General features: G+C 41.7%; 1 protein-coding gene across 4 annotated transcripts in view; it reads right to left on the bottom strand.

The window, feature by feature from the left end:
* Positions 1-23,545, bottom strand: part of LOC136880962 (reticulon-1-A) — a 574,503-nt gene that overhangs the window by 155,623 nt on the left and 395,335 nt on the right. Inside the window, exon 1 of one of the 4 annotated variants that reach the window (XM_067153515.2) lies at positions 11,581-11,892. The exons of 2 other annotated variants lie outside the window; for them this stretch is intronic. In XM_067153515.2, the coding sequence (XP_067009616.2) occupies positions 11,581-11,731 (151 nt within the window). In that variant the 5' untranslated portion in view covers positions 11,732-11,892. Of the gene's footprint in view, positions 1-11,580; positions 11,893-23,545 lie in introns of those variants that run through there. One more of the 4 variants, XM_067153516.2, reaches the window with a different exon arrangement.

Genomic DNA, 23,545 nt, shown 5'->3' with positions numbered 1-23,545 from the left:
GTTTAGTGCCATCTTCATCCCGTCCTCGGTCCACTTTCATTTTATTTTACCCCTTTTCTCGGTCATTTCACTCTGGAAAGTGATAAGAAGTGGATATTATTTTATTTCTTTAACAGTCCTATTGGCCGGTACTGGAAGACATGGTTGGCCGGTACTGTACGAAACTCACGTGAAGGAACTTCCCCAACTGGATATTGTTTAATAGATGATGTCGTGAAACTTTTACCAGCTATAGCATTCGCAAAGATTGTATGTAATATATAAGTAAAGACAAAATCAACAGCTCACCTGGAAATTGAGTAACTGGGGCATGAAAATAACTTTTTGCGCGCGATCGCAAGCCGGCCAACGTACAATACTCACATCTCACAAAAGACTTAACGCTAAACGAAACCCACAAGTACGACACGCGGGAATGTAGCATCCTTCATATGCCACCTGTAAGCTACTGCCATATAGCACCTAAAACGAGAACTAGCAATGGCCAGTACTGTAGGACTCTCCCCTACACAAATTATGTCACTTCAGATCTCATTTAGAATCACATGTTCGGAGACAGCTGATCTATCTACACCAACGCCGCGTAGTGTAGGAACATATCAACCAGCAGAAACCGTCACACAATGCATTTCTATTCGTGCTGCATAAACCGAAAAATTGATTCATAACGCATCCGAATATTCTATGCGATACATATGAATGCTACTTTAAACTCATTCTATTATTTAAATAATCGGATGGAGGTTATTCGATTATTAAAAGTATTCGATTCTCCCATCACTACCCCGCGTGCATCCGTTTCTCAGTCATCTCGCAAAAAACATCGAAAATGGCATACATTCAACCAAATACAGAAGAGACAATATGCAACACTCAGCGAGATATCGAGGGACAGCTATTAGAGCTCTCTCTAGCGGGTAGACCTGAGAACTACTGATTCTGTCATAAGAGTACGTGTATTTGTGTGTGAAGTTTTTGGTGTTATTTATGCTTTTTCAGTGAGTTGACATAAATAGTAGCGTGTGCCATTCCTTGATATCTCCTCTCAACATGAGGAGAAAGGTATGTGCTGTGTTTGGCTGCAGTAACTATGAAGTAGAGAAGAATGCGCTGTCTTTCTTTCGCCTCCCTCGTGACAAGAAAATGTAAGTAATATTGTGTTTACATATATTTTCTTCCAGTGACAAAGAGATTTTTATGGTACTTCATAATCTTCTGACCTGCTCGACCCATATTTTAACTGGCTTAAAATATAATACGCTTATTTTATTGTATAATGCAGCAATTAACCTTCAATACCGATGTGGTGTTGTAGGTGTGATCTGTGGGTTTTGAAATGTCACAGAAGTGATTTGGATAAGGTGTACAAGAAAGAAGGGACGTTACCATGTTCAGTGCTACCAACAATAGAGTACGAACTCCCGGAATGCAAGCTAACATCAGCATGGCCAAACCGCGCAACCAACTCGCTCGGCATTATTATTATTATTATTATTATTATTATTATTATTATTAAAAGCAATCGAAGGTATTTATGTTGACAATTGGGCTTCGGTGAGCATTGATGGTAGAATGAGTTCTTGCTTCAGGGTACTTACAGGGGTTAGACAAGGCTGTAATCTTTCACTTTTGCTGTTCGTAGTTTACATGGATCATCTGCTGAAAGGTATAAAATGGCAGGGAGGGATTCAATTAGGTGGAAATGTAGTAAGCAGTCTGGCCTATGCTGACGATTTGGTCCTAATGGCAGATTGTGCCGAAAGCCTACAGTCTAATATCTGGGAACTAGAAAATAGGTGCAAGGAGTATGGTATGAAAATTAGCCTCTCGAAGACTAAATTGATGCCAGTAGGTAAGAAATTAAACGAAATTGAATGTCAGATGGGTGATACAAAGCTAGAACAGGTCGATAATTTCAAGTATTTAGGTTGTATGTTCTCCCAGGATGGTAATATAGAAAGTGAGATTGAATCAAGGTGTCGTAAAGCTAATGCAGTGAGCTCGCAGCTGCTATCAACAGTATTCTGTAAGAAGGAAGTGACATCCCAGACGAAACTATCTTTACATCGGTCTGTTTTCAGACCAACTTTGCTTTACGGGCGCGAAAGCTGGGTGGACTCAGGATATCTTATTCATAAGTTAGAAGTGGTGTTGTTTGAGTCATCAGTCCATAGACTGGTTTGATGCAGATCTCCATGCCACCCTATCCTGTGCTAACCTTTTCATTTCTACGTAACTATTGCATCCTACATCTGCTCTAATCTGTTTGTCATATTCATACCTTGGTCTACCCCTACCGTTCTTGCCACCTACACTTCCTTCAAAAACCAACTGAACAAGTCCTGGGTGTCTTAAGATGTGTCCTATCATTCTATCTCTTCTCGTCAAATTTAGCCAAATCGATCTCCTCTCACCAATTCGATTCAGTATCTCTTCATTCGTGATTCGATCTATCCATCTCACCTTCAGCATTCTTCTGTAACACCACATTTCAAAAGCTTCTATTATCTTTCTTTCTGAGCTAGTTATCGTCCATGTTTCACTTCCATACAATGCCACGCTCCACACAAAAGTCTTCAAAAACATCTTTCTAATTCCGATATCAATGTTTGAAGTGAGCAGATTTCTTTTCTTAAGAAAGCTCTTCCTTGCTTGTGCTAGTCTGCATTTTATGTCCTCCTTACTTCTGCCATCGTTGGTTAATTTACTACCCAAGTAACAATATTCATCTACTTCCTTTAAGACTTCGTTTCCTAATCTAATATTTCCTACATCACCTGCCTTCGTTCGACTGCACTCCATTACTTTTGTTTTGGACTTATTTATTTTCATCTTGTACTCCTTACCTAAGACTTCATCCATACCATTCAGCAACTTCGAGATCTTCTGCAGTCTCAGATAATATAACAATATCATCCGCAAATCTCAAGGTTTTGATTTCCTCTCCTTGGACTGTGATTCCCTTTCCAAATTTCTCTTTGATTTCCTTTACTGCCTGTTCTATGTAAACATTGAAAAGGAGCGGGGACAAACTGCAGCCTTGCCTCACTCCTTTCTGGATTGCTGCTTCGTTTTCAAAGCCCTCGATTCTTATCACTGCAGACTGATTTTTATACAGGTTGTAGATAATTCTTCGTTCTCGGTATCTGATCCCTATCATCTTCAGAATCATAAATAGCCTGGTCCAATCAACACTATCGAATGCTTTTTCTAGATCTACGAATGCCATGTACGTGGGCTTGTCCTTCTTGATTCGATCCTCTAAGATCAGACGTAAAGTCAGGATTGCTTCACGTGTTCCTACATTTCTTCTGAAGCCAAATTGATCTTCCCCCAACTCAGCTTCAACTTGTTTTTCCATTCTTCTGTAAATAATACGTGTTAAAATTTTGCAGGCATGAGATACTAAACTAATAGTGCGGTAGTTTTCACACCTGTCAGCACCGGCTTTCTTGGGACTTCTCCTGTCTCATACATCTTGCACACTAAATGAAATAACCTTACCATGCTGGTTTCTCTTAAGGCAGTCAGTAATTCAGAGGGAATATCATCAATTCCAGGTGCCTTGTTCCTATTTAGGTCACTCACAGCTCTGTCAAACTCTGACCTCAAAATTGGGTCTCCCATTTCATCAGCATCAACAGCCCATTCATGTTCCAGAACGAAATTATCTACATCTTTACCTTGATACAACTGTTGGATATGCTCCTGCCATCTTTCTGCTTTGTCTTCTTTCCCTAGAAGTGGCTTTCCATCTGAGCTCTTAATATTCATGCACCTAGATTTCCTTTCTCCAAAGGTTTCCCTTGATTTTCCTGTATGCAGCATCTACCTTTCCCAGGACCATACAGCCTTCGACATCCTTGCACTTCTCCTTCAGCCATTCTTCCTTAGCTACCTTGCACTTTCTATCCACTTCATTCTTTAATCGCCTGTATTCTTTTCTGCCCTCTTCATTTCTAGCATTCTTGTATTTTCGTCGTTCATCAATCAGGTCTAGTATCTCCTGAGTTATCCACTAATTCTTAGTTGATCTTTTCTTCCTTCCTAACATTTCCTCAGCAGCCCTGCTGACTTCATTTTTCATGACTCTCCACTATTCCTCTACTGTGTTTCCTTCGGCCTTTTCATTTAGTCCTTGTGCAACATGTTTCTTGAAACAATCCATCACACTCTTTTCTTTCAACTTGTCTAGATCCCATCTTTTTGCATTCTTTCCTTTCTTCAATTTCTTCAACTTCAGATGGCATTTCATGACCAACAAGCTGTGGTCAGAGTCCACGTCTGCTCCTGGGAAAGTTTTGCAATCCAACACCTGGTTTCTGAATCTCTGCCTAATCATAATGAAGTCTATTTGATACCTTCCAGTGTCTCCAGGTCTCGTCCACGTATACAGCCGTCGTTTGTGATGTTTGAACAAGTATTGGCGAGGACTAAATTATGGTCAGTGCAGAATTCAACCAGCCGACTTCCTCTTTCGTTCCTTTGTCCCAATCCAAATTCTCCTACTGTGCTACCTTCTCTTCCTTGGCCTACCACTGCATTCCAGTCTCCCATCACAATTAGATTCTCGTCACCTTTGACATATTGTATTAAATCTTCTATCTCCTCATATATTCTTTCAATTTCTTCATCATCCGCTGAACTAGTAGGCATATAGACCTGCACTATTGTGGTGGGCATTGGTTTGGTGTCTATCTTGGCGACAATAATTCTTTCACTATGCTGGTCGTAGTAGCTTATCCGCTGCCCTATTTTCTTATTCATTATTAAACCAACTCCTGCATTACCCCTGTTTGATTTCGTGTTGATAATTCGGTAGTCGCCTGACCAAAAATCCTGTTCTTCCTGCCAACGTACTTCACTTATACCAACTACATCTAACTTTAGCCTATCCATCTCCCTTTTCAGATTCTCTAACCTACCACAACGATTCAAACTTCTAACATTCCACGCTCCGACTCGCAGAATGTCAGTATCCATCTTCCTGATGATCGCCCCCTCTCGTGTAGTCCCCACCCGGAGATCCGAATGGGGGACTAGTTTACCTCCGGAATATTTTACCCGGGAGGAAGCCATCATCAGTACATCATTCATGCAGAGAGAGCTGCATGTCCTCGGGAGGTGGTTACGGCTGTAGTTTCCCGTTGCTTTCAGCCGTGTAGCAGTATCAACACAGCTAAGCCATGTTGAGTATTATTACAAGCCCGTATCAGTCAATCATCTACACTGCCGCCCTTGTAACTACCGAAAGGCTGCTACCCCCCTTTCGTTGAACCATTCGTTAGTCTGGTCTCTCAACAGATACCCATCCGATATGGTTGCACCTGCGGCTCGGCTATCTGCATCATTGGGACACGCAAGCCTCCCCACCGCGGCAAGGTCACATGGTTCGTAGAGGAGGAAGTTAGAAGTAACAGACATGAAAGTAGCAAGAATAATTGCTGGTACAAACAGGTGGGAACAATGGCAGGAGGGTGCTCGGAATGACGATATAAAGGCTAATTTAGGAATGAACTAGATGGATGAAGCTGTACGCATAAACCGGCTCCGGTGGTGGGGTCGTGTGAGGCGAATGGAGTAGGATAGGTTACCTAGGAGAATAATGGACTCTGCTATGGAGGGTAAGAAGTAGACGTAGACCAAGACGACGATGGTTAGACTCGGTTTCTAACGATTTAAAGATAAGAGGTATAGAACTAAATGAGGCCACAACACTAGTTGCAAATCGAAGATTGTGGCGACGTTTAGTAAATTCACAGAGGCTTGCAGACTGAACGCTGAAAGGCATAACAGTCTATAATGATAATGTATGTATGCAATGTTATTATTATTATTATTATTATTATTAACAGCTCAGCATTTTCGGGCAAACCCCTAATGAAGGTGAACTGTATGAACTTTTTAATTCACAGTATCATCCCGTGACACTACGGAAGAGAACCCACAATGAACCATAGCAGATGAACTACCAGTCATACAAGAATTTCTTATAAAATTATACGTCTCATATGCATAAGGTCCGTGTAAGGGACCATCCTCTGTAATTTGAAGCTTTTAGGCATCCCAAATGACCTCATTGAAAACCACCCACTTCAATCAAGAGTCATTATCTGTAGGGCACTCTGCCAAAGCAATACATCTTCGCTGTGTAATGGAGGTAAAGAAGCAAAACGAGATTATCAGTTCCACATAAAGAATTAACAGATAAGAGATCGGCTTTTATAAATAGCGTGTCAAGACCGAAAAGAAATGTGGCGACTTAAGTGGAAGACCTAATACAGCCGGGGTCGGAAGAGAACCAGAACTGACCAAAGTCAAATAGGAAAGAGTAAGTGAAAAGTCTGACACGAGTAGAAGCATTATCAGACTCTTCCAGGGGACCGAGATTGTCAACCCATGCTCCCAAAAAGAGAACTCCTGGGGCTTTCCCTCTTAGTCGCCTCTTAAAGACAGCCAGGGGGGTAAGTTAGTCTACCACCCACATCCACAATGGGCCCGAATAGGACATTATAGCTTGTTTTTTTTCATGCAGTAAGTAAGTTGTGTGTTCGATCCCCAACCACAACTGGGATTTACGTAAAAGGAAGTGAAAGGCACGGAATAACAATCTCGAAGAAATCAATATGCTTGGTAAGACATGGAAGGATCAAATAAGATGAAGGGAATTGTGGTTAAACAGGAAGGCAACAAGAAGGGTAAAAAAAAAATCCACCTGGAGGAATGTGTTGTAAGGGTGGATACGAAAAAACCTTGCAAGATATTTACTATTTCTGCCCTGGACAGTAATTGCTATCTTTGACCCAAATACATCTGATAACCTATCAGTTCCACCTGCAGTCTTGCAACAGTGTCGCACCAGTTGAGAGTACACAATTTTCAAACAGGAAAATTAAAATGACGAGGGCCATTACTTCGTGGCTCGAAAAGGGAATGGATATATCCACATTTGGGAAGATTTATGTACCCTCAACCGCACAAAAATTGGTCGGTAAAGAAATACTTAATCTAATACATTTTTCAAATGCGAAGATTTTCGTAAACTGTGGATAGCCGGTGGCCGAAGAGATGATACTTTGAAACCTATCACCTGCGCAATATGTTCATAGTGTATTAAACAAGAGGATTTTGAAAAAAAAATCATAACGTGCGACGTCCAATGCGGTTGAGTTTACAACTATCACTCCATTGGACCTGGACACGCTAGGGGAATTCAAACACCAACAAAAATAGGAACATATATTATTGCTCAGATTAAAATCACGATAAGGCAATCAGCGAGGTCAAGTACTCTAAGAGAACTTGTCAATATGACTCGCGCAGGTCGCCTACGGTGTCAAATCAAAGACCTGCATCTGGTGAGCCGAACTTGTCCTCTGACACTCCTGGCACTAAAAGCCATACGCCATTTCATTTCACAATACTACTAGATTCTGACCAATCAGTCTAGAGGTGTGTAGAAACTGTTAAATTCAACTATCATTTTAAAGGTCAACTTAAAACCTGAGCCTGCAAATATACAAGGTACCGCGTGATCAGCGCGACGAATACCCTCGAATGTAAGCAACGTTGCGTGTGGTCACCAAATGGGCGGGTAGCTCAAAGCTATTGGTTAGAGTGAAAAGGAACTGGCACCCTACCGCAAGTAAAGTGGTTTCGGATGCGAGATCAGCGACCTGCGGCCTAGCTGGGATCGAAGGCTAGGTCACTAACGTCCACGTTTGGTTAAGGCTTTAGGTTACGTTAGTACGTAGAATGGCTGTAAAGAATAGATTATCTTCAAACGGTAGTGATTATTATACGAAAGAACCCGAACCACGAACCCTTGATACGTGCGTTAACCGGAGGGTATAGTCACTGCCTTCGTGATCAGTGATATAGTAATCCACACTACTGTCTCAGGAATCCTCCGCGGTACACCGTGTTCTCATTCGACAAAAGTAAAAAAACTGACCATTCTTAAGAACTTTAGGGTTCATAAGAAGCTATCATGCCTTTGCTGGCAGGACCTAGTGTTTACAGTGCACTATGTCTTCTGGTATGGGCTAGAGCAATCTTGTTACTTTCATTGATATGTCTCAGCTTTATCCTTGGCTTTGACAAAATGAAAGTGACTGAGGTATGAGTGATGCTAGTAATGCCATTCCTTCTGAAGCCAGTCCCTGCTATGAATGGTGTGAAAATATTGCTCATAGGGTTGGTTGTTGCATGCATTTCAGTGGGCTTGGCAGACTGATATGTAATAGCAACATCTGGCTCAGTGAGGAAAGCAACGGGAAACTACCTCACTCTTCATTTCCCTGGTACGCCTCTTCAGTGATGTCTAGGCCATCTATGACAGCTGATGGCGGAGCTGTTGAGGATCCAACCAGCCTTCGGGCTGAGGACTTAACATACATACAAGAAGCTATCCCCTAGACTAGATCGTAAGTTTCAACATATAGTCGAGTTTTAATGTCCCAATAACTGTTTCCAAAGATCGATTTCTATACGAGAGAGAAAATGCGCGGGCTATAATATCTATTTACAGTAACTTATTTGTTGTTAAAAATTATCAACAGTAAACATTGTATTATAATACCTAACTTAATCACTCGATATACACAGTATTAACGGAGATGCAGACGTAAATGCAGCCCAAATCTGCCTTGGCCTACCGAGTATCCGCTGCTCAACTTGAAGTCCTGCAGATTACGAGATGACGCGAGGTCAGCGTGACGAATCCTCTCTGCTGTTATTCTTTGCTTTTTAAAACCAGCCTTCAGTTCTCAAACTGCGTCACAATTTTCGGGAAACAAATAATCCCGAAAGCAGTCATATTTTCAGCTTTTTATATTATAGTAATTCATGCACCACCAGTGGTAGTAATGCAACATCACTCCAGTATTTATGTGGTAGGCCTAAGTTCATTACAAAGTTATTAGGCGTCCATTACAGCAAGGTGCTTCGTAACACGAACATAGTCAAGATCCACCCTAGTCATTTACTTGGGCATGGAAATGAGAAACCACGGAAAACAAACTTTTGGGTTGCTGGCAGTGAGGTTCGAACGAATCATCTCCCGAATGCAAGGCGCAGCCAACAGGTCTGCGCTGATAGCAAGTAACAAATATGTGAAATGAAAATGATTGGTCCTGAGCAAACCACCACCTCATGAGTCGAACAAACCTCAAGACTACACTGAGAACCCCACTCCGAATATTAGAAAACTACAGCAAATTTCGAGTACATAATATTACCTGGTAAGCAAACAGTGCCTCTAAATAGTAACATGAAATAAAACAGCATATGTAGGCCTACCCAAGTGTCAGAAGACATTAAAAAAAAACAAAAAAAAAAAACAGGAAACTTAATATCTACCTTTATACCACTCATCACATTTTACAGTATATTCATTTGAAGGGTTTGAGATACACAAGCTCAAAATTCACCTAGTGCCTCACTCCTTTTGCAATCTTTCTTTGCTCGCTCGCCTCTCACTCATGACGATGATCGTCGCCGTATTACAACTACAATGCTGTATAATGTATGCTTCTCACACGATTAAATAAATAAGCTACACTGGGTATGCATTTTAATTTGACTCCATCGAAGCTGCCTGCGCGTCAATTTCAACGTTTCATCATAACACTAAATCACCAGAGATCAGATCTCTTGCATGCAGACGTACGACAGAGTATCAAATGGCCCATTTTTCTGCTCTAAAAAAATTCAACTATGTATCTTTGATGGGTATGAACCCGCAATCTTGTGATCAGAGGACCGACGCTCAACTAGCGATCGATAGAAGGGGCATATCTCGTTTGGTCGTTAAGAACTTAGTGACATTCGCCCAAGTATGCGACGCCGATTTATTATTTCATGGTCCCCGAAAATTATTGTGTTCCAAATGAGCCTGATAAGGGGTAAAAGCGGCTGTTTTGAATTACCACTATTCCCAAACGTAGCAGAGACGATAATCGAACTCAAGCCATCCAGCAGTAAGGTTACAATGCTGAACCAGACTCAACTGTACAGATATGTATGTACCGATTAGTCATGATATGGGACAATTTAATGTAAAATTCAATGTAGTAAATTTGAATTATGCAGGATCATAACCAAAATGGGAGAGGTAGGAAGAATAGAAGAACTATCAAATTTGACAATACAACATAGTTATCATTCAGTACCACAGTAACAGGTCAAATTAGAACAGAAATGAGTTTCGGAAGAGAAACGTGAAAGCATAGCAAAATATATACAAGTACGTATTCCAAAAATTTTCGATGAACCCCGAACTTTTTGAAATCGCGTACAGGTAACGAAGTTAACAAAGAAACCTACTGATATTGTCGGACTTCAAAAAACACAACCCAAAAGCCTTGGTAAGGAGCTAGCAACAATGATACTACGAAATTACGTCCTCTCAAAACTTCAAAGTCAATATAGTACGACATTTACTTTATGATAGGAAAACAAATTAAGCTTCGTCACTGCTACTACAGCACCAAGCAAAGTTCAGGAACGTGGAATGGGGGGGGGGGGGGACTTTTAGATTATAGTCCACCTTCCTTATGTAGATTATAGTCTGCCTTCCTTAATGTGCGGAAGTACGAGTATTTTCTTTTTTGTATTATGACCACTAAAATCTCTAGGAGCCTTAATAGTATTATGTTACGAGAAAAATCATGGGCGTGGTCAAAACACCCAGGATTGACTACCAGTCCATAGTCCAAGGGTTATTTCTAAAATTATGGAATTAGCAGCAAGCGTACATGGATTACAAGCCAAGGTCAGTGCACAGTAATAGTTGAATTCCGCAAAACGGGGTATCTTTCCTAAGATTTTAATTATGAACTACGTACTGTCGCTCAATTCCGCAGTAAGTACTGCCAAACCGACAGCAATAATTATGTTCAGAAGGGAAATAAGTTCAACGGACATTTTGTAAATGCTAGAAAGGAAAAAGGGCTATAGAAATATTCCGTGAACTTGAACTGCCTACCGTGAGACATTAGTGACAATTGATTTTCGTAGTATATACGTTGGACACATTTGGCGGAGAGCCAAGGAATACAGCGAAGTACAAGGCACCAACGAACTAAACAAAATAAAACTTTAAAACCATATTCACAGGTATGAAAGGAAGTAACAGTTAAATCCCTTCGAATTTCAAAAGGAATAGTTCAACACTACATGTTTCGTCATAACGATAATAATACGTACTGTGTCAAATTAAACAAATGAAAATCTTAAATATGCAACATAAACACTTTACTAAGGCGTAAAACCAAAATGAAATCTGTTTTAAAAGAAATGTCTTCCAGAAAGTCTTACAACCTTGGTTGAGCAAACTGCCAAGCTATGAATAACGTAATGACTTGTAAAGCAATAACCGTTATGAAAACTTTCTTGCCGCCAATTCCAGCACGACTGTTTTACATTTGTATACACTGTACTGCACAAGCACCTACGCCATAAAGAAGAGGCGAACATTCAAACAAAGACAACTCACCTACTTCTCCCGCCAAATTCCTAGGATCCAATTTCGTGGAAGTAATTAAGACTAAGATGCTTACTGTAAAAGTGATAACTTACGTGGATCCAAAATACTCCAAAAGAATTTGTGATGGTTATCTGTTCTGGTAACGATGGTCGGTTTCGCAGGTTCTGAAGCACCATTCGACAAGAGCGAGTTAGCTGCGCTTTCTATTAAAGTCGAAGCCGTCGAAGATACTTCACGATCCATTTCGTTTCTGAAATAATTCTTTTCGTTTCACACTTCACTCACTGTTCACTGAATCTAACACAACTAGGCAGTACTAGATATTTCTTCGCTTATCGACCGGCCGACTAAAGTTCTCTCCTCTGTCGTCTCGCGCCCCTCTACTTCGAACTGCTATACCACTCCTCCGCGCTCTCGTGACGACTCCACTAACCTACTCTCCCGCTCTTGCCGGTCGCGCGAATATTCGTTCAATCACATACTCCTGTTGCATAACAATCAATTCAAGTATTTATATTTTCATTATATTAAACAGTGTCTTAGGACTGAAAATTGTCCCGAGTACCTTTTATTTATGAATACTGGCATTAATGATGCGGCTCAATTTAGCTAAACTCCTGCCATCTATGATATACTGGTCGCAACACTACATAGTTGTTATGACGTCTGAACACGGTAGTGATGTAATGCCTGCATCCTCTTGAAACACATTTAACATATCCCTGAGCCACCTTGAGCCCATAAAAGTAAGCTCAGTAACTAACCACAATTTATATTTTTTTAAACAAACATTGTTAATTATCATGTATATTGTTCACCCAAATGCAAATTTAAAGGGACTTGAGTTAATTTGGAAAATTCGTAACAAATAAACTGATCATTTTCAAGCTTTTATCCCACATTACAGGTATTGAAATACTTTAAAAAGTAATGTCATGAAAATGCGCACTCTGATGAAGTTTTAAGTCCAAGAACAGGAAGTAAATACAGTAAGGAATAGAAATTTATCTGGATTTTGTTATACTCTTGGCAATATATACGAGTAACGAAAATAATTATTTCTTTTTCTCAGAGTAAGAAGAATTTTACACTTTTAAAGCCAGATATTCTGCAGTAATTCAGTTATTTTTCACTGTCCGCGATATCCAGAGAAAACTATATTTTCCGTACATAATTAGAGCTGGATGTCAAGTGTAACACAAGGAGCATTTTGTTTCATAGTACCGGTACCTGTAATAAATACTACATTATGAGAAAATAGGACATAAAGTTGGAGGATAGTAACTTAGATTAAAATAATTGTCTTCCACCTCAGATGATTGATTCTTCAGCAGTACTGAATTTCTAAATCTCTGCTGGAGCTTTAAAACATATCACCTTTATGAATACAATGAAGACATGTATATTTTTGCATATATTTACCGAAATGTAACTCATGCGTCTCCTCACACCCATTCAGGTGGCTGGGTACCAGGATTGTCACATACTTGAAATCAAAATACGGGACAGACATGCGATCGGAAAATCAATGGGACTCAGACTGCAACGTTATACCATGACGAATAAATGGTTATACTTTTCAGAATGATAATTCTGTTATTATAATGATATAGTTCGACGGTGTAATGAATGCATTAACTTCTATAAATTGCATACCACTGGGCGAGTTGGCCGTGCGGATAGGCGCACGCGGCTGTGAGCTTGCTTCCGGGAGATAGTGGGTTCGAATCCCACTGTCGGTAACCCTGAAGATGGTTTTCCGTGGTTTTCCATTTTCACACCAGGCAAATGTTGGGGGTGTGCCTTAAGGCCACGGCCGCTTCCTTCCAATTCCTAGGCCTTTCTATCCCATTGTCGCCATAAGGCCTATCTGTGACGGTGTGACGTAAAGAAAAAAAAAGTATACCTCTGTAACTTGTTTCATTGCACATACCAGCTTATTCAATTTCAGTAAATCTTTAATTCCTCTAAACAGCTGTTAACAGTTTTTGACGTAGAATAAGTCTAGTCTAGTTTCCGAACCGTACTTGGGACAGTGAGCGTTACAAAAACATGAAACATTAAAATCTAAATCATTCTTTCTGGGCGACTTGTGCGACGAGTGTTCAGTATTTAATTGCACAGAGGAAAGTTCACTGTATCTTCGATCAAGACTCTGGCTTAGGTTCGACATCATAGGGTGATACATTAGCGCCACCACATTCATGCACTAAAATCGCCGTGCCGCGCGGCTTACAATTAGTTTTAACTATGGATTCCAACGTGGTAGAACGTTGTGCGAGGTGTCGTTTTACAACTCGGCGAGTTTTACAAGCATACGGCGAAAATGATCAAACTGTGAGCATGTGAAAAACTGAAGTGCGAAGAAGTGCGAGAAATGTCTTCCATTCGTAAAATGTCGCGACATACGGACAATAGATGGCTTCAGAATGATAGAAAATACATTGGAGAGGATACAGTGGTTTATTTCCGAAACGTCCAAAATCACCAATGGCGAGAGTCAAAAGTCTTATCAGGGGCGTCTCAAAGTGAAGGCGACCGACCATCGTTCCGCAGGGCTGGAGCCCCAAGTTGAGTAGGCTATTATACCGTCCCAGTGTAGGAAGAGTAAATTTGTTTAGATTTAAGAAATAAAATGTCCACTAAAAAAGCAAAAGTCATACTGAGTAGGTACACCCAAGGTTAATAGAGGGGTACTCCTAACCACACAAAAAATCCCCTTTGGGTGAGGTCAGTAGAATAACAGCCACGGTATTCCCTGCCTGTCGTAAGAGGCGACTGAAAGGGGGACCAGGGGTCTGAATTTTAGAGCGAGGGTTTACGATCAACGGTTCCCTTAGCTGTGTCAGGCCCCTATCGGACCTTCCGTGGTCAACTCTTGTTCTTTCCGACTCCAACGGTATTAAGTTTTCGAGGCCTATAGTCTCTCATTTCCACGCCCTTGGTGGCCCTTGCCTTTCATTTGCCGATATCATCATTTTTTGAAGTGTCGGACCTCTTCTCTCTTTTCCTATGATTAGTGTTCATAGAAGACGGTTGCTCACATGCACTTGTCCTTAAAACAATCTTCACCACCATCCCAAAAAAGTTGGCGGGCAAAGAAATATTTAATTTTATACATTCTCCGAAACGCGAGGATATTCGTAAACTGTGGATAGCCGGTGGCCGAATAGATGATACTTGGAATCCTACCATCTGCAGAGTATGCTCATCCTATTTCAAACAAGAGGAATTTGAAAGAAAGTAATGTGCTGCGACAGCCAATACATGTTTGTGTATTTTGTTTCATTAATATCTATCACACAGTACGTGTGACCCAGACCTTGACATAGCCCCGTTCGATTTTTCTTTTTCAGTTTCATAAACATCTTTGCATGGCACTGACAGAAGTGAAGTCCGGCTCCATGGCTAAATCGTTAGCGTGCTGGCCTTTGGTCAAAGGGGTCCAGGGTTCGATTCCCGGCAGGTTCGAGAATTTTAACCATCATTGCTTAATTTCTCGGCACGGGGACTGGGTATATGTGTCGTCTTCATCATCATTTCATCCTCATCACGACGCGCAGGTCTTTTGGTTTAATGCCCGTTTTATAAAGAAAGGCTTCTCTCCTCCGGGAAATTTAAGGTATGTGTATGGAAACTTGCGGGGGGGGGGGGGGCATTTTTGGAATAAAATCGTCGGTGGGTGGGAATCCCCCAGATCATGTAATTTCGCACCTGCCAATTAGTAACAGGGGCTGCCTGGCCGAGGCGGTAAAGGCGTGCTCGGTTCGCCCGGAAGGACGTGGGTTCGAATCCCCGTCAGAAAGTCGTAAAATTTAAGAAACGAGATTTCCACTTCCGGAGGCGCATATGGCCCTGAGGTTCTCTCAGCCTACACAAAAAATGAGTACCAGGTTAATTCCTGGGGGCAAAGGCGGGCGTGGAGCTAACCACTCTACCCCATCAAGTGCCGAGGTTAACAATGGTGGAAGCCTTTACCTTCCACTCCTCCAAGGGCCTTCATGGCCTGTACGGAGGTGACTTTGCTTTGCCAATTAGTAACATCACGAGTTCTTAAAATTGTGAGCTCCAGATCAGTGGAGTAACTGGTACACTGGTTCCCTGCCCAAGGTTCTCCCATTTCAATTCCGGGATTTCTTTCCCAAATAGTACTGTAAAATAGCCTTTTTCGCCATAGCAGACCTTATCAGCTATAAATGCAGCGATGTGTACAACACATTCGATTATGGAATGTTGAAATGACTAGAGATACAGTGCCCCTTGTCTCAGTATGATTAGACAGAAATAAGAAAAACGTAGAATTTGTCACAATGATACTGGTATTACGTCTTATTACCTACTTTTACGGTTTTCGGAGCCGCCGAGGTGCCGTAATTTTGACCCGCAGTTATTTCTCGTGCCAGTAAATCTACCGACACGAGGCTGACGTACTTGAGCACTGTCCTCAAATACCATCGGACTGAGCCGGGATTGATTCGTTAACTTGACCTCAAAAGGCAATTCCATCTAAAAGATTTAAAAATAATAATATTTAAGCCAGGCTGCAGATTATCAAAACAAGTCCGCTAATACCGCTAATGATAATTTCTTCCTTATTAGGCCCTAGTTACTCCTGTCGGAGTCAACGGACTGGTAAGTGTTGATTGTACCTTAAAACAAAGAGATTGGACAGAACCAGAAACATTTAGCGATGAGTAACTCCGTAGAACCAACCACTGTGAACGGAGGATGCTTGTTGCAGAGAGCACAAAGAAAATGAAGGGCTGTATTCATAAAGCGTTGTCCTACTTACAGCACTTGTTTAGCAGACCACTTGTAGCAGTAATGAATACCTTAAACTGCGTTATCCATGAGAAAGGAATACAAAGTACATAGAAAGGGTTGTGGAGTGGCTTTTGATAGGGGGAAATCACATCTGTTACTTCCACCCCCGTGACTGCTGCAATTATCGCTTGTGTAAACGGCATTTACCAATTACAGGTACTTATTTCACACTGTTTCGTTTGTCATACGAATAATACACACAAAGTGTATATCATAATCAACAGTGGCTTAGTGTGCCTGTAAGTACACTGTGTACAAGTTCGTCAATAGCAGCATCACCACTCTCCTCCCCAGCACCCTCCTGCTGAACTTCAGAGTATGGTGTGCCGACCATGAGACTCCACTCGAAACTGGCGTTGCTTCCAGGATCCTCTCTTGTATCTTCCCAACCGGTCTCCCCACTGTCAATTTCAACTCTCATTCTCATAAGCACGATGATACTACTATAGTAGTTGGACCAATACACACTCCAGGTATCAGCATTACGATACAAATCACGTGTACTTAACTTTCACGGTATCAATGTATCAGCTTTAACGCGTGCTAACAAAATAATTAAATCATATCTGCAAATTTGGATTTTTGGGAAGAATTTTTATATATGCACAGCTTATATCCGTGTTTATGTATTCTAAGTTGAAGCCTGCATAACGAAACTTTATCCAGCAGCAAAGAAGCCTTTAACACACCTCAGCGTGGAATTCCCTAAAAACGACACAATAGAGGTAATTCACGATTCTGTTCATATTTCGCTTTTGGGGCCCCATTACGCGATATGTCACGCTTGTTTCAGCTAGATATTATTCACCTGAACCCCTCAGTCCCCAAACATTAGCAGAAATAACCTCAAGCTAACATGTTATTATCGCGATTTCCACAAATATCCGTCCCAGGTGATGTCCCATGATTCGGCCTGTGTGTTTGTTTTGAAATGATACATGATACAAATCTCAAGTGCATGTATCGCCACATATCTCAACGCAAATGGGTTCCTTTATGACCGCCCCTAGGTAGGATTAGATTCGTACTTCGTGAAGCCAAGGGAACCATTTTCACACCTTTCTGTAGTCTACGTGTTCAATGTTCAACGTTCTTCGAAACCTTCCTCTTTCGTGTAAGAGGTATTGACGATCCCGTTGTTTCATGCCTTAAAAAACACCATCACCTTTAACACTACTGCCACTCATCACAATAATATCCCCCCACCCTCCACCTGTCTCTTCTAATCGGTCTGAGACAGTTTGCAATCTGTCACAAAATTATTCGGCGGTCTTTCAGTAAAAGTATACTTTAAAGACGATCCTCTTCACTGATCTCAAAAGTAATTTACACTTTTCTTAAAGTTAGTCGTCCCTCAAGAGATGTGATTGGGTCCCTAGAGTCATCCATCATCTGATCAGGTGGAAGACTAGAGCAAGAGTTCTCAACCTGGTGCTCTTTAAATGACATTTAGTGCTCTCGTCATGTCAGTAGACGAAGCTCACAAAAACGAACGCTCCTGAGGTCTTTCTTTCAATTCAAACTTTCTTGTATGAACAGGAATAATAGTGTCTGCGCTTTTCAAAGTTGTTAAGTTGCTCATAATAATATCATAATATGGCTGCTCGTTCAGAACTTGAACTGAGATCTACTGCTTAGCGCTACAATGTATGTTCGAAAAAAAGGAAATTAACAGCCTTTCGGGGAGCGGAAGATACGATAGGTTACAAATAGTTCCGTTCTGACCTTTTTTCTAATGACTTGGGGACGGCACTAATGGGGATCACGCACAGTTCTACGGTCGGATACCCTTCCCGATGCCAACCTTACGTCTAGGGACGTGTGTGCCTGTGGTGCTTGGTAGCGCGTTGTGCTGTTTAGATGAAGACGGGTATTAAGGTAAGCACCAAACGTGGCTAACATCCCCGGCTCGGCCTGGAATCGAACCCGGGGCCCTCTGAATCGAAGGACAATGCGCTAATCATTCAGCCAAGGCATCGGTGCTTCAAATTCTGCGGAGTGTTTCACTCAAATATTCGGCTATATTCGAGATCAATCACCTGTGCGAGAAAGCTTTCTCATCAACGAAATAACTTAAGTATAAATCACGATCAATTGATTTATATCTGCTGGACTGTTAACGTGTGGTTATATGCTCCTTCACCGAGCGAGTTGGCCGTCCGATTAGGTCGCATTCGGGAGATGGTGGATTCGATTCCCATCGTCAGCACCCCTTAAGATGGTTTTCCATTATTTAGTTTATTTTCCGGGTTGAACCGTGTTGTTGTTATCTGTACATTACGTACAGTTTGCCGACGTTTCGAATACATTGCAGTGTTCTTTTTCAAGGCGACTGAAATACCCCTACTCGATCCGAAGTAGTCACACCAGGCGAATGCTGGGGATGTACCGTAAATAAGGCTACGTCCGCTATCCTCCCAATCTTAGCACTTTTCCATCCTTGCGTCACCGAAAATCTTCGATGTGTTAGTCTGACGTTAAACCACTAGAATAAACGCGACATCTCCCTGGAAATCACACAAATTCTGAGTAACATTTAAGCTCAAAGATCACATTAGTCTGGTGTGTTTTTTAAAATGCTTATTTATTAAAGGTATTGGATTCTATGTGAGTGATACTTGTAATCTTTAAAATATTGAGAACGCCTGCCCTAGAGGATCGTAGACAGTATTACCTCATTTAGTTCTACTCACCGAACCTAGAGATCAAACAGGAATCTCCCGCAGAGAGACTCACAAAATAGGAATTAATATCAACCTTTTCGACCATTTTTCACTTCCGACTAAGTCACTAAGTAGAACAATAACACATTTATAATTTTTCCGTTTCCTAGCGATTTTCTTCCTATCGTAATTAATATAGTATTGTTGTGATCAACAACGAATGAAAATACAAATAATATGAATTTTCTTCTTTCCAGATTTTATTTTAAACACAGTTACCAGATAAGAAAAATGTCGACGGGAAACTCGTTCTTCGTAAGTCCATTTCACAAGTTAGTTGTATCCTTTGTCATGTGTGTGAAGAATGCTTAATAGCACACACTGCTGACCTGCGTAGTCTGTATGTAGAGCCCTGAGCGGATACACACAATATTATCCACATCCGCTCCGCATCCGCACTTCCTTCATCCGCAAACGCGAATGGTCATCCGCGAATATTGTAAATATTTAACTACAGTATATTACACTTAAGGTATCTAAATAAACAGATCTGTTAACATAAAACAAGCCTGATATCTGGCACCAGAACCCCTAAGTCACAGGTTTATGAGGGTTTCCTGTTGCGACAACTACCAAAGCAATGTCATTTTTTCTTTCCTTCCATTAAATGCGGGCAGGAGCGAGTTTGGCTTCGGTCAGATTTACGGCTTTGTGGTCTCAAGGCTATTAACCTCTCACTATTCTCCATTATCAATGTCAAGAGTCGCCTAAACACAAGCAAAAATAGGGGTATACCTGACAGAAAATCAATGAATTTCATTATTTACAAATTATCAGCAAAATTATCCGCACTGCAATGCAGTTTGTAGCCACCTAGACACTAAATCCGCGGATATCCGCATCCGTTCAAAGCTATCTATATGGTTGTAATCAGGGCCGAATTTAATTTCCACTGCCCACATGGGCCCAAACAATTTTTCACCCTTACCCGATTTCCCAAAACACTGCTATGTATGCACCTCCAAATGAATCACCAGATAAACTGGTTTCGGTCTTGCTTTTTCTTCCATCAGCAAATTTGCTAGTTGCTTTACGTCGCACCGACACAGATAGGTCTTATGGCGACGATGGGACAGGAAAGGCCTAGGAATGGGAAGGAAGCGGCCGTGGCCTTAAGGTACAGCCCCAGCATTTTCCTGTGCGAAAATGGGAAACCACGGAAAACCATCTTCAGGGCTGCCGACAATGGGGTTCGAACCCACTATCTCCCGGATGCAAACTCTCAGCTGCGCGCTCCTAACCGCACAGCCAACTCGCCCGGTCATCAGCAAATTTGTCTATTACATCTTCGTAAAATAATCGCAAAGTCAAAACTTTTTCAATGGTAAATACAGCAAGATCGGTCAAGCTTTGTTGAATTTGAGATAATCGTTTAATCCTTGCAATAGTCGAAAACTACTTCTCAGTTACCTCCTTAGCACTGCTTGGATGTTAGTGGTTTTAAGGCAAACTACTCCTTTAACCTAGTTTCATTTCTTCGAAGAATGAAGGTACCGTATCAGATAAAGAAGTGAAGGGATCATGAACATTCGTAGAAATACCGAAGGGAACGAAAGAGATCCAGAATTGACTAAGAGAGACTAATATGAATGAAAAGAACATAGCAGCCAGGAAGCGATACCAAGCTCGGAATCTACCCAGTGCGTGGTTACTTCCAGTTCACAAGAGAAGGGAGCGCTGATGGAGTGTCCTGGCACTTGACTGCGCAACTTTGACCAAGTGGACATGGCTGGCAAAGCCGGGTGAATTGCGAGATATTAATGTAACTCAGTGAAACTGAATGAAGGTGTAAGAAAGTTAACGCAATGAGCTTGCAGTTTCGATCAACGGAATTCTGTGAGAAAGAAGTGAGCTATGACATGAAGTTTATCTTTACATCGGTTTGTTTTCAGACAGACTTTGCTGCATGGGAGTGAAAGCTGATGGATTCGGGATATCTTATTCGTATTATTCGTGAACTGGAAGTAACAGTTAAGTGAAAGTTGCGAGAATGATTGCTGATATAGACATATGGGAATAATGGCAGGAGGGTACTCTATGAGCAGGTAAAGGCTAAGTTAGGAATGCACTCGAAGGATGAAGCTGTTCATATAAACCAGCTTCGCCAGCGGGATCATGTGAGGCAATTAGAGGGTAAGAGAAATAAAGGGAGACCATGGAGACGACGGTTAGACCCTGTTTTGAATTAAAGACAAGAGATCTAAACGCGGCCACAGTGATCCTTCCAATTAGAGGATTGTGGAGGCGTGTAGTTAATGGACACAAGCTTGCAGACCGAACAGTAAACGGCATAACTGTATAATGTACTGTATGAATGCTTTCGTAAACTTGCACCTCGAAGGAAGGCAGTATTTGTAAACGAAGACTACTACTACTACTACTACTAAACGTTTTCATTCCTCCCCTGAAGGGGGAGGCGGGCCTCTTAGACGGTTACGCCGTCCCTCAGGCCGGGAGATTTGTTAAGCAGACCCTACACGATCAATAAAACTGTCAGTACCGAAAAATATTGACAGTAATACTGATCGCGTGTGGACTGGAATGATGGAATGAAGGCCAGTACTTGTTGCTTGTTGTTTAAAGGGGCCTAACATCGAGGTCATCGGCCCGAAGGCCAGTACTGAAGCAGATCCGGATTTCCTGATCTGCGAGCGTCAGTACTGTAGAGTGGTGGCGATACTGACCGTGTGAGTGCGCTTGTCATTATTTCTGTCAGTATCAACGGAGCAGCGGTGGACGACAAATGCGTTTCTCACCAAGTAGAGGTGCTTGTGGAACCGTCAAGTAGGCCTACTGCAAAAGTTTATCGAGCTATATGAAACGCTGCCAGAATAAACGTACTTAACACAATACATTACATGTTTCCACAACTGCTGTACTGATGGAAACTGGTGACATTATAGCGGAAAACTTTAAATCTTCAAAATTTATACCAGTTGTAAGATACCTCACTGTCACCTCTAATCTCTCTGCCATCGATAAATAGCACCGCATGTTTGTATTTTGCCTTATTACAAAAGGCTCTACCAATCTTCAAAATTTATACCAGTTGCAAGATACCTTACTGTCACCGCTAATCTCTCTGCCACCGATAAACAGCACCGCATGTTTGTATTTTGCCTTATTACAAAAGGCTCTACCATTCGTAGTAATTTCGCAAAAGTACCCTCACGCATTCGGAGATAGTTCTGATAATCTTCTGCTTCGGTATATTGTGTTTCCCTCAACACTTCATATGAGAATACTCTTCTCTTTTCCTAAGCCAATCTTTAACCCATCGTTTACGTTTAAAACTGCGTTTCGTGCAGTACTAATATGATAGCTACAAAATGCCCGTCTTTTAAGATCCATCTTGATAGAATACCGCAATTGCATGTTATAAATCTCATTCCGTAGTGACGGTTATTGACTTTATTTGTAAAGTGATAATGCCGCAATGGTAAGCTAGTACACTGGTACTGACCAAAATATTGACAGTAATAATGATCGTGTAAGGTCGCTACAATATTGATGCGTACTGTCAGTATTATTGACTCAGTATTACTGATCAGTATTACTGACCGTGTAGGGTCTGCTTACGATGAAGGAGATTTGCGGAGGTGAGGGGTAGGCGGCCGTGGCCTATACTACGAACTGTCCCGGCATTCGCCTTAGTGCAGGAGAATGGAAAACCACGGAAAACCATTCTCAGGACAGCCCACGGACGAGGCCAGGCAAGAAATGCAGCACTGTGCCCCAGGCCCGTCTCCCGAATGCAGAGGCGTAGAGCCACGGTAGAGCCGTGACCACCTCTCCTCTGCTCGGTTGGCCGGTCAGAGTACAGAGCTTATGGGACAACAACCCACTCTGCATCTACCGACCTAAACGAAGAATTAGGGTCTATATTGTGAATGTTTTGTATCGCTAACATGCTACTCCCGCAGCAGAAAAATAAGCCTTAAACGATCGAAACTCTTAGTTATTTTTAAAATGCTACTTTAGCCTTTCTTATCAAGATTGTAACTTTAGCAACGATACCGAGCAAACAAAACTCTTAAGTTCCTGTAATAATAATCGTCTGGACTCAGCTACCGTGTGCAGGCATTTTTTCATCTGACGCCATCTAGGCTGCTTGCGCGGCGTTTCAACGTTCCGTTTTACTCCTCCAGATGTCAAAACCGGATCTCTCTTGTATGGCTGAATTCAGATTAATTTTGTCGAGCAAGCGCCAACTGTGTCACCGGAGATCTTTTACATCCCGACATCGTACGACATGGAGCGTCCAATAGACACTTTTATGCCCTTCAAAAATCCGGCTATCTCAGGATCCGGCAGCAGACATTCCAATTTGCTTTATGTCGCACCAACACAGATAGGTCTTACGGCGACGATGGGGTAGGACAGGACTCGGAGTGGGAAGGAAGCGACCGTGGCCTTAATTAAGGGGCAGCCCCATCATTTGCCTGATGTGAAAATGGGAAACCACTAAAAACCATCTTCAGGTCTGCCGACAGTGGGTTTCGAGCCCCCT

The sequence above is a fragment of the Anabrus simplex genome, chromosome 9, assembly GCF_040414725.1.
Source record: "Anabrus simplex isolate iqAnaSimp1 chromosome 9, ASM4041472v1, whole genome shotgun sequence".
Classification (NCBI taxonomy): domain Eukaryota; kingdom Metazoa; phylum Arthropoda; class Insecta; order Orthoptera; family Tettigoniidae; genus Anabrus; species Anabrus simplex.
Note: the sequence above shows the minus strand (reverse complement) of the source record. Positions and strands in the feature narration are given on the sequence as shown.